Source organism: Hemitrygon akajei, chromosome 16 (assembly GCF_048418815.1).
Source record: "Hemitrygon akajei chromosome 16, sHemAka1.3, whole genome shotgun sequence".
In the NCBI taxonomy this organism is placed as follows: domain Eukaryota; kingdom Metazoa; phylum Chordata; class Chondrichthyes; order Myliobatiformes; family Dasyatidae; genus Hemitrygon; species Hemitrygon akajei.
In genome coordinates, this window is record NC_133139.1 from 71,151,695 (window position 1) to 71,164,335 (window position 12,641).

General features: G+C 42.9%; 1 protein-coding gene across 1 annotated transcript; it reads right to left on the reverse strand.

Annotated features, from left to right (window-relative positions):
- Nucleotides 1-1,942: 1,942 nt before the first annotated feature.
- Nucleotides 1,943-7,828, reverse strand: LOC140739668 (zona pellucida sperm-binding protein 3-like). Its single transcript, XM_073068040.1, has 7 exons — nt 7,672-7,828; nt 3,289-3,602; nt 2,730-2,845; nt 2,566-2,669; nt 2,310-2,487; nt 2,107-2,233; nt 1,943-2,035 (listed from the first exon to the last, which is right to left on the reverse strand). Exons 1-7 carry the CDS (start codon nt 7,826-7,828, stop codon nt 1,943-1,945), a joined length of 1,089 nt encoding a protein of 362 aa, XP_072924141.1.
- Between the last annotated feature and the right edge of the window lie 4,813 nt (nt 7,829-12,641).

Consider the following 12,641-nt stretch of genomic DNA (forward strand, 5'->3'; position numbering starts at 1 on the left):
TGGAAATGTGTTGCCTTTATATCATTGTGTGGAGTTTAAATCCTGGCACTCTATTTCCCCAACTGAACTTCTGCAGCCTGAAGGGCAAAATTAGAATTAAATGAATGCAGAATCAAGTCTCAGATGAACTCTGCCTTATAACTGAGAAAATAGGAAATTGAGGGAACAGTAGAGACAGATTACCTAGCTGGCATTTTTGTTGTTAGCTAGCAAACAAGACAGCAGAAGATACAAAACACGTTAGGAAAGGAGAATGGTCCAGCCACATCAATGCCGAGGAAAAGTAAGTCAATGCCACAGTTAGATGGCCAATTAAAACTAGCTAATTCTGACAAATAGGTTTAGTTATCCACAATTGTTAAATTTGATAATGTTGTCAGCACCTGCCACATACCCCCAAAGTGTGAACTTGTATTGGTCTTCTATAGTGTTCACCTGTGCTCAAAGGTGAAAGATGGGAATTGGTTGAATTGAACCCATTAATAGGTGTTGAATTTGTCCATTGGACCTCAAGTCCACCACACAGTTCGAAGTACAAATGTCACCATACACTGCCTTGAGATACATTTCCTTGCAGGCATTAAACTGAAATTAAAATACAATGGAATTCATGGAAACCAGAGGAAAATGTGCAAAAGTCAAATAATGCAAATAAACACAATTTGTAAAGTTCTTAAAAGTGAGTCTATAGTTTGAGTCGGTGTTGACATTTAGTTATTCTTGTTCAGGAACCTGCTGATTGCAAGGTAACAACTGTTCCTGGACCTGGTGGTGTAGGACCAAGTCTCTTGTACCCCCTTCCCAATACTGTTAATAAAAACATTGCTTTGGTAATGGAGGTCTTCAATGGATGCTGCTTTTTTGTGATATCCTGTACTCAGTGGATTGTCATTTTAATTTACTTGAGCAGATTGCAGCTTAATATTGAAATTGATATGCAGAATAACCATGACATCAAGTTTAATTTCCTTTTTCAGGTATTGTTCAAAATACCAGTTCAGGTAGTACGAGTTGTCATTCAATGAATGACAAACAGTCTAATACCCCAGTACCAGATTAAAGTTAAAAAACGCACAAACTTTAAGTCATTAAATAACACTCTAGGCAACCTGACAGATGACAAGCAGCACAAGTATGTCAACTGGTGTACGCGACAGTTCGATGGGAAAGTGCTACATGTAGTATTTCCAGTACTTTATGCCTAGTAAGTGCTCCACCACCAGCTGACTTTTCTAGAGACAGTATACGTCAACCGCAACATACCCGGAGACCGTAGAGTTCAAATGCTAACTGATTAACCAACCAAAGTGTCCCAATTAGGCAGTCAAAGTTCACTAGAAAGAACAGAACAGTTTATTATACAGTTGAAAGCTAGTTGAACAGAGTTTGTTTGTACCAGAACAAGACGATCAAAATAGCAGCGGCGAAAATGGAAGCCGTCACGGCCAGGGTAACAATCAAGACCGTTTCAGAAATCCTACCTATAAAAGGAAGCGGAGGTTAGAGAGGAAAACTACCGCAAGTGGCAGAGGTGGGACCATGAACTCACCCCTTCGTGAAGTTTACCGCCCAGGTCGCTCGATCTCATTGAAGGGTTGAGTTGCCAGGACGGGCACTCCGTTCTCCAGAATGAGTAGTGGCCCAAGCGAGGCCTCGCCCTCCCGCTTCGCTCGATCAACCTTCTCTGCAAAGCCAAACTACTGGTCAAGAAACAGACATTAGTTCCTCCTGGATGTGAGGTCGCAACGACTTACCAATCTCAGACCGAGTCTCCCTCCGACCTCTTGAATCAACTACACCCTCCCCTATGGCTGCGCAGTCACCCAGGCGACAACAGGCACAAACATCGAGACTCGTTTCTTCCAATGGAGTCCACCTAACCAAGAAAACTTCACTTATCAACTCATTAATGAGCACCACAAGCTCCGAGATGGAAAATAACTTACATGGTCTGCGTCTTCTGGAAAGTGCAAGCTTTGTTCATGAAATCGCTCCGATCAACTGCAGCAACTTTCAGGCGACAACTGATGAAGATCTGACAGATGTTGAACAAGGTTAATCTGCGAATCGCCTCCAGCATTTAATACCCACTGTTCAACTCCTTACCAGGGAAGGCTCATCTCCGAAGAAGCGGAAGGCATCCAGATCAAAGCGGAGTTTGTCCACCTCATGGTCAGACCCGGCCAACACGAAGGTGGAAAAGGAATCCTCGGCCACACTGTCCAGGAGGCACCTGAGCAAAAAGGGACATGAGAAACAGTCAATACACTGAGATGTTATTAGTTAGGAAAACCAAAAATAACACTTGCCCCTGGTGACCAATGTTGTAGTATCTCGGGGTGGAGTCCTTGTCCCGGCTCAGGGTGGCTACACAGCGGTCAATGTAGAGCTTCAGGGGCATGTGGTTAATCATAGAAACAGAAGCTTCGATGTGAATGAGCTCGCCCAGGTAGTAGGTGGAGGAGGCGCGCTCTGTAAGCCAGTCATCTAAGAGACAAGACAGTTTGAGATCGTGCACGAACGCTACAGTAGTCCAGCCCAAGAAACTGCGCCCAACACACATACCAGTCATTAGCCGCGGGGAGAAAGATAGTTGTCCTTCCCCAGACCTGGTGGAGCTGAACGGCATCCAAGTGGGATGGATTGGGTTACTGCTCACGTTAGCTTTCCTGGAGGGATTAAAGAACTCGCATTTGATCCCGAATTCCGCAATACATTCAGTACATTACCCGAAATAACGACACTGAATAGGAACGATTGCCCCATTGGTTCGCACAATAATCGTTCCACGAGCCTGGGGTCTGTGGTCCAGATGCATGGAGTAGACAAGGAAATCTTCAGCCATCTGAAAGGTACCAAATGTAAGTGAGTAATTATCAATAACGATTGGAGTCGCTGCTGTTTCTCACACTTTCAGCTAGTTTTCGAGTTACGTTGTTGGACGAGGGTGCTGTATCCATACATTGGATAGATTCGTGCAACTACGGTGCAGAAAGCAAAGCTATTGTACATGGTTTGCATTCTAATGCAAGGTCGCGGGATCAACAAACCGTTCTGAATTTTGAATCCTTCTGTAGTTCTACTCAAGACGAAGGTTTAACAAACTGATATTCATTGACCAAGACAGACTTTAATACAAGTCTGAACGGCAAATCCTCTGCTGAGATTAGTGAAGACATAGAATACCATGCAAAGAACAAAATGGGACAGAACTCGGAGACAAGTTCCAACATTAATAAAGCACAACCAATCAGAGCGAGAAATATTGGATTTGATAAACCACATTACCTGGAGTTCGCTGCCACACTCGTGCAGTCCATAATCAAAGAAAACAGTGTGATTTTGAGGGAAGATGGCCGTTGGTCGGCAACCTGCTGTCCCCAGAGTCAGATCAGCAGCTTTAACCAGGTGTTTTGTTCCAAATAAATCCGTGTCCACTCGAACCAATATATTGTGCTCCCCACATTGTACTGATACAGTATTCAGTGGAGACTCACTTTGCACCTCAACTGTATGGATGCGGGAGCTCAAGTTCGATTCAACGCCAGGTTTCACCAGACTCCTCTGGTCTCCAAATTCTTGCCAAATACCGAAGCCATAAACTGCCCCCAGAGAGCAGGAACAACAAACCCACCATCATTCCGTGAAAAGCACACATCTTGTCAAACGATACCAACATCGAAAACTCACCACCTTTTATATACGCTCTTCTGTTACCCATTGAGTCAATTAAACAACACGAATCTCCGCGTGGATTCCGCCCAATGAGAGACCTATGCCTTGATTGTAAAGAAGCCTGTGTTAAGGTGCACCAATCGGAGCGACGCTGTTTCTCTGGCGTCGATTGGTAAAGATCAGAATTAATAATGTTCTCCTGGGTAGTGAAATACTGTATGTTAGTTGATATAAAGCCAACCTGGTTGGCGCTGAGGACAAAAAAAATGTTTTGTTCCCTTTACAATTTTCATTTGACTCTTCACATTGACAACAGATACATTTCTGATATTCATCCGCTTAACTACACCGTTGTTTGAGCCAAAGCCATGTCACTCGGGCGACGTTCCCTCTGTTGCTGTCAGATTGAGAAACAATCTGTGTTGGGAACTTCAAAATAGCTTCCGCTGACCCGAACTATAGCGATAGACGGGACTTGAATATCTGCAGAGTTCTCCCCCTTTCCAATTAGTCCCAAAGCCACTAGTTCACTCTTGTAACGAGACCAGTGGAATCGGTAACTCGCGTGAATGTAACAGCTGATGGCGACACGTTCTATGTTTAGTTTTCTAATGGACATCGAAACTTGGCCCGAAAACACGCAATTTACATCTGGTTGCAAACCTGGTCCCAAGCAACTCAAATCATATCTCTGCTCTCTACTAGCTGCCTACACCACCTGCAAAATGGACCGTGTACTCTTTTCTTCAATACTGCAGCGACGTGTTCTCAATACAACTCCGGTCTTTGTCGAGGGCATTGTTTTAGCATGGGGGTGTTTCAGCCTCTGTGCAGGTGTTTATTTCATTAATTCTCCCTCCTCTCTTTTAGTAAGAGGCCGAGATAGAGTAGAGATGGAAAGGAGGGTATAGCCTCAGAATACAATGGCATCCTTTTAGAACAGAGCGTGATGAACCTGTGGAATTCATTACCACAGATGGTTGTGGCAGCCAAGTCATGGGGTATAGTTAAAGCTGGGTTTGATAGGTTCTTGATGAGTAAGTGTGTGGAAAGCTATGGGGAGAAAGCAAGAGAACAGATTTGACAGGGATACCAAATCAGCCTTGAAGGGATACCAGAGCAGTTTTGATGGGCCAATTGGCCTAATTCCATGGTCTCACCTCCAGTCATCGGGCTGCTCCCCACATCCAAACCAAAGAGCAAACTTGAATCCCAACCTTGGGAAGCTATTTGGTAACCACAGGTGGAAGAAAAGCAAACTCTACCTCACGCAGAAATTCACTGATGCGCTCCTGAGTCCCTCCCTCACCAATGATGAAGACTCGTAAAGTCTGAGAGAGAGCTCATCCTTCCTCTCCTTGTAGCCATCAGCTGCTTCTCAAGCACAAGAGGAGCTGACTGGTGCCATCACCAGTTCTTTGCTCACCACTTCAGAGGTCCCAGGCAATGTGCTTCACCCACGGCTCTACACTCTCTACCCTCATGAATGTGTGATTAGGTACAGCTCTTTAAATTTTCTGACAACACCATTATTGTTGGCAAAATCTCTGCTGGGGACAAGAAGGTATAAAAAGTGACATAAATTGGCTGGTTGAGTGGTGTCACAGTTACACCTTGCACTGAACATTTGCAGTGTTCATTGAGGGGTCAGTGGTGGAAAGCATGAGAAACTTCAAGTTCCTGGGTGTCAACATTTAAGGATTTGTCTTGAGCCCAAAATACTGATGCAATCATGAAGAATGCATGCCAATGGCTACTCTTCTTCAGTAGTACAACACAGTACATACTGTATAACTCACACACATGGCACCTGAAGTAATGTTACCACAAATAAACTAACATAATATGAAGCAGATACTTTACAACTCTTGTCAATATAAGCTATCAAGTAGCTCACGATACTAATTTACCAGCACTTGGTCTGTAACTTTCTATGACTTGGCCATTCAAGAGCTCCTTTAGGTGCTGTATAAATATGACAGTACTTATCCCCACCAACTACTCCGGCAACAAGTTCTAGATTGCAACCACCCTCCATTTTCCACAGATTTCCTCTGACTCTTAAAACTCTGCCCATTGGTTTTAGATGTTTTTCATCATAGGAAATTTTTTGCACTATGAACCCTATCAATGCTGCTTATAATTTTGTAAAGAGGGTAGAGCTAATTGAGAGCTTCAAGTTCCTAGGTGTAAAGATGACCAACACTTTCTGCGGGCCCAGCCATGTTGATGCTACAGCCAGAAAGAGCACTAGTGCCTCTATTTTCTCTGAAGACTAAAGAAATTTGGTGTAATGCCATTGACTCCCACCAAATTTCACCAATACACCATAGAAAGCATCATATACTGATGTATCCTAGCTTTATATGGTAATTACTCTGTGCCAGGCCAAAACACGACAGAGTTAAGAACACAGAGCTGTGCTTCACATAAACCACCCTTCCAACCATTGCCTCTGTCTACATTTCCCAGTGCCTCTCTCCTCCCCTCTCCCATTCAGCAAAAGATTATAAAAGCCTAAGACCACATATCACCAGACTCAAGAACTGCTTCTAATTCATTGTTATCACTCTTGAAAACACCTCTCACACACTAAAAGATTAATTTTACTCTCCCTATCTACCTCGTCAAGACCCTTGCACTTTGTTTATCACCCTGCAGTACAGTCCACTTACACTGCAGTTTGTTTTCTTTTTACTGTCTGGATATACTTACTCATGGAATGAACTGTCTTGGTGGAAAACCAATCGATAGATTTTTATTGTATCTCAGTGAACCTGACAATTGCAAAACAACACTAACAAACATCTCTTCTCAAAAGGGCAGCTGCTTTACCTATGTTTATACTGAAATTATTTAGTATAGTGAAACATAAATAAGCATTTATTAACAACAAATTGTCTACAGTAAAATAATTCACAGTAAGGCATCACTACTAAGCTTGAAGAAATGTTGACTGTGTCCTGACGAAGGGTCTCAGCCCGAAATGTTAACTGTTCGTTTCCACGGATGCTGCCCGACCTGCTGAGTTCCTCCAGCGTATTGTGCGTGTTGTTTAGCTCCTTTGTCAGCTGTCGCTGCAGTGGATTTCAAATGCCTAACTTCTAGGTTTTAAAAAGCACTAAAGTGCATTGAAAGAAAGCCACGATGGCTGGAGGATCTGTTTTGGATGCTGGGAAAGCTCAATTATTGATCCCAGAGGGTGTCAGGGGAACAAACAGTGGCAGGAACATCCTCGCCCTCTACATCTGAGTGGGACGAGATTCATGTCAAACCACTGCTTTTCTGGGACTGGCTCTAGATCTCCATTAGGTTATGCAGCACTCAGTGGCCGTGCCAATGGTGGGCTGCCATCCTCTTTGTTGCCCACCATCTGTAATGCACACGAGACATTACAGCTGTTTGATGGGAAGATCCATCCTCCCAACTCCAAGCGCCTCTTCACTAGAAGCCATAGTTTCTGCCTGAATCTTGTGCTGGTTCTCATTTTCATGTATCTCCCCCTCAAGAGATCAGGACTTTTGTAGGTTGTAATCTGCCAGTTTAAATGGAAAGTAATACATTGGTCCATTAAATTTCACACTCAGTAATAAATATTTAAATATCACAATTATATTCATTTCAATAATAAAAGGGCAAGGGGACAGATTCTGGGCAGGTTGAGAGATAGAGAGGACTAGAACACAAAAAGGAAGGATGTCTTTCTGAGGATTTGGTCAGATCACATTTAGTGTATTGTGAGCAGTTTTTGGGCCCTTTATCTAAGTGAGGATACACTGGCATTGGAGAGGGTCCAGAGGAGGTTCAGAACAATGATCTCAGGAATGAAATGGTTAACATACGAGGAGCATTTGATGGCTCTGGTCCTGTACTCATTGGAATTTAGAAGAATGAAGGAGAAATCTCATTGAAACCTATCACATATTGAGAAGTCTGGATAGAGTGGATGTGCAGAGGATATTTCCTAAAGTGAGTGATTCTGATTGGTTCCATTACCACCTGATATGGAGGCTTGAATGAGGATGCAGAGATTTGTAGACTCAGCCTCCTCCATCGTTGGCACAAGCCAATCCTTCCTCTTATCTTGCAAAGGCTCCCCAAGCACCAGGGAAGAACGCACTGTCGCGAGTCCTTCCTTCACCACCGCTGACATCCCAGTAAAAAGTGGAAAGGTGTGAAGTGGGAGACTCTGTATGGCCTATAAACATATAAAAAATAACAAGAGGTATACATAATAAGGACAAGTGGATAAGTTGCACGCAGCAGAATTTAATTTATGCAATTCAGTATAAACAATGCCACATTTTGTACATAGGAGAAACAGCCTAAAGGTTAGACTCACTGGGCACTCATGCCACGGCAGTCTGGTGATTTATGTAACGCTATTACAGTCTAACATCCAAATCCCAGTCCTCGCTCCATATTTGTAGTGTATTTAATATTTAAGTAATATTATAATTATTTTGTTTAAGTATTCTTTGTTTACATAATTCATTATGGGTTACATGAGAGACATACATGAATGGCACACATCATTTAGCCACCATGTCATATGCGCACCCTCACTAAAGGAAAGGAAAGTAAAGTAAGTAGACACGCATCTCCCTGCGGCTGTATTTTCCTCTTGATTAGGTTCTGGAGTTACAAAACATAACAGTGATGATGGAGATGCTGATAATAAGAATAAATAAAAATCAAAGCAGAAATGGCTGGCTACATAGACAAGTTAACAGGATGATGTATACTGAATGAACTGAGCATTTTGAAGCAAATTAAATAGCCAATGAAAAGCAAGTGCCGGAATGACAGAGTGCAATAGTGCAAAAGCATTCAGGTTTAATTGCTCCAACCAAACCAGACAAAATGAACTTTGCTGATATTGAGAATGTAATGCAGGAACATCTAGAACTGAAACTCCTGTTGATTGCAGAACACTTCAGGTTTCATAAGTGGAATCAAAAGGAACGCAAGTACATTTCAACCACATTGTGAGAGTGTCCGAGCATTGACAGTTCAGTGATGGCTTAATAGATAGATAGATAGATAGATAGATAGATAGATAGATAGATACTTTATTCATCCCCATGGGGAAATTCAACTTTTTTCCAATGTCCCATACACTTGTAGCAAAACTAATTACATACAATACTTAACTCAGTAAAAAATATGATATGCATCTAAATCACTATCTCAAAAAGCATTAATAATAGCTTTTAAAAAGTTCTTAAGTCCTGGCAGTTGAATTGTAAAGCCTAATGGCGTTGGGGAGTATTGACCTCTTCATCCTGTCTGAGGAGCATTGCATCGATAGTAACCTGTCGCTGAAACTGCTTCTCTGTCTCTGGATGGTGCTATGTAGAGGATGTTCAGAGTTATCCATAATTGACCGTAGCCTACTCAGCGCCCTTCGGTCGGCTACCGATGTTAAACTCTCCAGTACTTTGCCCACGACAGAGCCCGCCTTCCTAAATGATGCACTCAGATCATTTAGTTTGTGGAATCTTACAAAAATGCTTTCAAAAACAGCTCCTCAATGAAGTACAACTCACATTTAACACAGCAGTTGAAATTGTTGTGTGAATGGAAACAGCATCCAGAGACGCAATTGAGTGCAGTCAGGAAGGACAGTGAGCATGAAAAAGAATTGACATTGTCTGACCACAAATCTGCTTGGCTGAACAAATTGTGTTACCATTCTGGCAGCGGCTGAAAAACACCAGACCAATGCAGGTGTAACTCTCGCTTCGGCTAATGCCTTAATATAGGGGGTGATAGCCCCCGGCCTGGCCAAACTTAAGAAATCTCGTTTGTGTGGATGCTGTGTGATGTGTCCCGTTACAAATCATTACCCCAAAATAACAAACAGTACATAATATGCGATTAAACGATTAAGCTTTATAATTCTTACTTTGACTATATGGTTAGTAAAGAAAACGACAAAAAAGAAAAAGGGTCCAATCTTATGAAACAGTCTATTGCGCAATGTTGGAGCTCACTGATAAGCTGATCGTCCACCATCGACCTCCTCCTATCGTCGCTGTCCTTCGGACCCTCGCTTCAAGTCTGCCCCATCTGGCGGTCTACCAACTCTCTCCATCCACATCTTCTCTCCTCATCTCTCCCTGGCAAAAAGACCACAAAAATCTCTCTTCCAGGCTCACAAGAAAGAACAACAGCATTCCAAACCCCATCATCTTTAGTCATAACCCAAACATTGCTGCTACAGAGAAGCCATTACATTATCAGTGAAACCTTATGGCATGTTACAGAGCAGTGAAACCCTACAGCATGTTACACAGACTTAAAGGTGAATCTTGCAGAAAATGCAACCGAGTAGGACACATTCAAAGAGCACATCGGGTAGACAAAAATAAATAGACTACACAGGGAAGAGAAAAAGATAAAAGTCAAGTTGCCATTTCAAAAACAGCACCGATCTGCATGCTGTTAATAAAAAGAAAATGTGATAATGATGAAAGTGACACAGGACTGGGTAGCCTTGAGATTTAAGATGTCAAAACTAACAAGAGACAAGACTATTGCTTACACCTGAAGTGATAGATAGATAGATAGATAGATAGATAGATACTTTATTCATCCCCAAGGGGAAATTCAACTTTTTTCCAATGTCCCATACACTTGTTGTAGCAAAACTAATTACATACAATACTTAACTCAGTAAAAAAAAAAGTGATATGCATCTAAATCACCATCTCAAAAAGCATTAATAATAGCTTTAAAAAGTTCTTAAGTCCTGGCGGTAGAATTGTAAAGCCTAATGGCATTGGGGAGTATTGACCTCTTCATCCTGTCTGAGGAGCATTGCATCGATAGTAACCTGTCGCTGAAACTGCTTCTCTGTCTCAGGATGGTGCTATGTAGAGGATGTTCAGAGTTATCCATAATTGACCGTAGCCTACTCAGCGCCCTTCGCTCAGCTACCGATGTTAAACTCTCCAGTACTTTGCCCACGACAGAGCCCGCCTTCCTTACCAGCTTATTAAGACGTGAGGCGTCCCTCTTCTTAATGCTTCCTCCCCAACACGCCACCACAAAGAAGAGGGCGCTCTCCACAACTGACCTATAGAACATCTTCAGCATCTCACTACAGACATTGAATGACGCCAACCTTCTTAGGAAGTACATTCGACTCTGTGCCTTCCTGCACAAGGCATCTGTGTTGGCAGTCCAGTCTAGCTTCTCGTCCAACTGTACTCCCAGATACTTGTAGCAAATAAACTAAAATGGAATTGGATAATGGCTTTACCATTGAATACCCCATTGCACCACGTTCCCTCACTGCCATGGAGAAAAATTACACATAGATTGACAGAGAGGCATTGAGTCTGGTTTGGGGTGTAAAACATTTCAACAAGTACTTGTCTGGGAGAATGTTTACCCTCATTGCTGATCATCAACCACCAGTGTACGTTTTCAATCCACAGAAGTATGTTTCACTAAGAGCAGCAGCATGGATGTTAAGATGGGCTCAGTTATAAGATCAATTTCAAGAGAACAACTAACCATGGGAATGCTGATGGACTGTCCAGTTCACCCTTAGAAAAAGAAATGTTTGAAAACATTCACAAAAGAGGAGACTCCTCTTGACATATTCAAAGTTCGCAGTTAATAGCAATAATAATTAAATAGCAATAAATAATGAGAAAATGAAATAACCAAGATAGAGAGTCCTTAAAGTGAGATAATTTGTTGTGTGAACATCTCAATGGATGGGCAAGTGAGTTAGTTATCCCCTTTTGTTCATGAGGCCTGATGGTTGAGGGGTAATAACTGTTCCTAAACCTGGTGGTGCGAGTGCTGAGGCTTTTGTACCTTCTACCTGATGGCAGCAGTGAGAAAAGAGCACGGCCTGGGTAATAAGGAGCTCCCTCCTGGCACTTATCCTTGCAAGTGGAACAAGTGTTACACCTGCCCCTACACTTCCTCCCTCACTACCATTCAGGGCCCCAAACAGTCCTTCCAGGTGAGGCGATAGGGCAGATGAGGCAGCTGGTATACAAGTAGATAAAGTGTGTAGTGAGACTGAGGAAGGATGGTCAGTTGACTGTGCAAAATTGCAGTCAGAGGGATGGGTTGAAGTCTGACTTTAAACTGAATAGTAGTTTCAACAGTTCAGCGGTTTGGAGAAGTTAGAATGAAAAGTGGGAGGAAAAGTGCAGGAGTTTGAAGGTCTTCAGAATAAATAAGATAAAAAGTTTAGAAAGGGATGAGAATTTAACTTGGATCGTAAGAGGTGAGCACAGAATTAGGCCATTCAACCCTTCAAGTCTACTCTGCTGTTCCATTTTGACTGATTTATTATCCTCTCAACCCCAATCTCTCGTCTTCACGCTTACTCAGAAATCAGAACTTGGAACTCGCTCAGAACTATGAATCAGCCTAAAATCAGACACAGGAACTTGCTGTGTCAGTCCTTAAACTAGTCCCCCTCCCTACTCTAACCCACATCCTTGTGTCGGACCCCAAGTAAATCCCACAGACCAACTCCCTTCCAAAGCATCATGTTGATCCCAAAGCTTACAACACAGCCCACACTCTCCCTCCAGCCCAGACCAAGGTCACAGACCCACTCCCTTCCTAAAACCTCAGGTCAATCCCCAAACCAATCCCTCTGGCCCTGCTCTCTCCCCACCCACTACTTCAGCACAAACAAATGCCAATGCCTAGCAGGCTTCTCAGTCCTGTGTCAATCCCCAAACTAATCCAAGTGACCCTCTCTCTCACAGCCTCATCTTCATCCTCAAATGAAGGTCACTGCTGTGTGCTGGCTCCACAGCCGTGTATCAAACCCCAGACTGATCCCAATGCTATACTCTCCTTACAACCTTACATCAATTCCTAGACTATTCCCACTGACCTCAGCCACACGCACAGCCCTCCATCCCTCAGTGCATTAATACCATTGTCAAACTATCAAACAGCCATGCCAGTCCAAAAACATAATT

Bases quoted from the DNA above. Each gene is read 5' to 3' on its own strand.
- LOC140739668 (XM_073068040.1), bottom strand. From the start codon at position 7,828: ATGTCAGCGGTGGTGAAGGAAGGACTCGCGACAGTGCGTTCTTCCCTG. The intron at 2,670-2,729 runs GTAATGTACTGA...TAATCCCTCCAG, and splicing joins ATTCAGTGTCGTTATTTCGG to GAAAGCTAACGTGAGCAGTA. The intron at 2,488-2,565 runs GTATGTGTGTTG...CTTGTCTCTTAG, and splicing joins CTCCCCGCGGCTAATGACTG to ATGACTGGCTTACAGAGCGC.